The sequence below is a fragment of the Solanum stenotomum genome, chromosome 8 (genome assembly GCF_019186545.1).
Source record: "Solanum stenotomum isolate F172 chromosome 8, ASM1918654v1, whole genome shotgun sequence".
Taxonomy (NCBI): domain Eukaryota; kingdom Viridiplantae; phylum Streptophyta; class Magnoliopsida; order Solanales; family Solanaceae; genus Solanum; species Solanum stenotomum.
Window position 1 is genome coordinate 50,108,002 of NC_064289.1, and position 2,981 is coordinate 50,110,982.

The 2,981-nt window shown below is 28.9% G+C and overlaps 1 protein-coding gene across 1 annotated transcript in view; it reads right to left on the reverse strand.

Moving 5' to 3' along the window:
* The window catches only part of LOC125873755 (uncharacterized), a 4,077-nt gene extending 1,606 nt beyond the window's left edge, over positions 1-2,471 (reverse strand). The window contains exons 1-6 of the mRNA XM_049554617.1: positions 2,289-2,471; positions 1,437-1,529; positions 1,148-1,345; positions 1,016-1,069; positions 718-873; positions 501-554 (exon numbers count right to left, since the gene is read on the reverse strand). Coding sequence (XP_049410574.1) covers positions 501-554; positions 718-873; positions 1,016-1,069; positions 1,148-1,345; positions 1,437-1,529; positions 2,289-2,471 — 738 coding nt within the window. The remainder of the gene's footprint in view (positions 1-500; positions 555-717; positions 874-1,015; positions 1,070-1,147; positions 1,346-1,436; positions 1,530-2,288) is intronic.
* Between the last annotated feature and the right edge of the window lie 510 nt (positions 2,472-2,981).

Below are 2,981 nucleotides of genomic sequence, written 5' to 3' on the forward strand. Positions count from 1 at the left end.
GGGGGGGGGGGGGGGGGGGGGGGGGGGGGGGGCAGGCGTGGTAAGGATTGGATGAGGTAAAAAAATCTTTATATTTGAAATATTTTTCAAAAAATAATTTTAAAATTATTTAGTTTTTTTGTTTTGTAGAGGGGGGCTAGTTTGGGGGTAGGGGGTTGGGGATAAGGGTAAAAAATTATTTCAAATTAAAAAAATAAGAAAAATTTAATTTTTTTTTTGATGTGGAGGGTCGGGTGAGTATGGGGTAGGGTAAGGAAAAAAATATTGTAATTTTAGGATGAAGTAGGCTTTTGAAAAATGTTTTCCTTTATTTTTTAAGGAAAATCATTTTTCTTAAATTTGAGGAAATTAAGTTAATCTGAAAAACATTTTCCAAAACATTTAAACCAACTAAATTTGGAGAAATTGAAAATGTTTTCCTTCATACCAAACACACCCTAAAAGAAGTACTTGTTTAATGAACTCAACAGGGAAATCATCATGGTACAAAAGATAGTTACCTGGAAATGTATAAAAAACCTAGTTTTAGTATCTCCGTATAACGTTGGGTCCACCTAAAGCACGAAACAGAGATATTATATTATAGTTATAAATATTGAGGATTTACTAACAAATTTTCTAATATACATCTTAAAAACACAATATTCAATGGTTAACACACATCCTTTACCACAAAAAGATAGAATAATGGAATTAAAAAAATTGATATAAACTTACTCTCCAACCAACTTGTAAGATATCTGATCCTTTGTGAATTTTTAGTCGAGATCCACTGTGTTGTTGTCCTTTAACTTGAGGATTGTACAAAGCAGTATCCATTCCGGCTCCCGCAAACTTGCTATTTGGATTATATGGAATCTGAGCTATTGCAACCTAAATAAAAAAAGTTAATTATTTTTAGTAAATCTTACAGAGTACCCAAATTAACCTAACAATAATTTGTTCCTTTATTACTTCAAATCCAATTAAATAAAACATGGAAATCAGAAGAACATTCTTTATAGATATATACCACCTTATATCCTTGTGAAGATATGTATCTTCCATTTGGCTCACTATTATTGTTGCTCTGCATTAGATAATGAACTTATGTTTAGATTTGAAATATTCAAGATATATAACAGTAAATTGGCATAAATCATCTTACAATATCATATTCATCAACGAATGTGACATCTTCTGGCGGGGGCATATTTCTTAATCTTATAAGGTCATCCTTTGTAATTCTCTTAACATGAATAGTTCCAAAAGGGCATCCTCCATCTTTTGACCATATTGTTGATGACCTATTAGTTGCCGATGAGAAAGTTGAATCTTTATTAATTCTTGATAAAGTAGGTTTCATCTGTTTAATCAAATATTTAATTAATTACATGTCAATAATATAATATCCATATACAAAATGATAATGAAATGAAAAGAGAGTAGAAATATGCCTCAGGATGAAAATTATGGTCCTTCAACAACGGGTGATCAAATGCACGTTGTTTGTAGAAATCTACACAGTCGTATGTATCTCCATATTTAGTCTGTAAACAATCAAATATTAATAAAATAAGTAGCCTAAGTTACAACAAGATGTACCTTTTAAACACAAAACAATCTCACGAGAACAATTGTTAGTAAATGGTAACACTACTGCCTTTTTTAAAAAATAAGGAAAAATTCTCAAATATGCTATTAAATTTTGAGAAAAAACTTATCTAGGTCATTCCTTAAAATTTTTGTTCATTTATGCTATTTTCGTTTGAGAAAAGGTTTATATATGTCATTGTTTGTTAATGAAAAATTGCTCAATAAGTGTGTCCTAAGCCATTGTTATGCCCTTATCTCCAATTGCAAGATAAAATGTAAAAATTGCACTTAATCCGTTTTAGTTCATTTGTCTGATATGACTTAACATGGAGTTTTAAAAGTAATGTTGTTCTGAATGTTGTGATCTTAAATTAAAGATATATAGAATGTATCAAACTGCTTTTAAATCTTATGGTTTAAACGTGTTATGTGAAAAAATAAAATAAAATAAAATAGTTTCTAGAAAAGGAAGAATCATTCTTCTTAAACAAACTAAAAAAATAAGACAAACAAACCGAATCGGACTAACCTATTCAATCTTCAACTACAACAAAAGTTTACACACAGAAGGAAATGGAAGGTTCTCCATTTCCCAAAAATCATGTGACAAATTAATGTTTTTCTCAAATACAAATACAAAAATGATATTGTCTAATAAAATGTCTTTAGATACTTACAAGTACACTAAAATAAATTTTTGAAAGAAAAAATACCTTTACTGTTTTGACCGCTGGCTTGTTTAAACTTTTCAGTTGTTTCTCTAACTCCGCATCCTCTAATTTGGATAGCTTCTTTTGTCCTTCCACCCCATTATGACTCAACAGAAAATATAACACTAATAACGTTTGTTGAACAATTCTTTGATGCATCTTGAATTCATTTCTTTCTATAGGCATGAATCTTAGGTGTTTCGATTAAATTAGATTTATTAATACAACACGAAAGCACAACACTGAATTTGATTTGCTAGGTGTAAGTATCGATACCTTTGCTACAATAAGGAAGACATTTTTTTTAATATATAGAGATATGGAAAAGACTAAGTTGACTATTGTGTACAAGATACTGATTTTATGTGTAGTCTTTGAACTACATTTGACCATATTGAAAAAAAAAATTGTTTAATAAATGTTGATTGCCCGTTTGTAATTAATATCCAAAATAATAATTAACTTTATTTGACCAAATCTAAAAAGACTTTGAATGGTTTTTTATTGTTCATATCTACATAATAAAATATTGAAAATACTTTTGACCATATGACCAAATATGTTGTTGAGTCCGGAACCAAAATTAGATTTATTTTGAAAAAATAATAATTGAAAAAGAACTAAACTAATGTGCAAAAAAAGAATAATTAAAAGTTGATTGCCCTTTTTGAACCTTTATTCTTGATGAATTTAAAT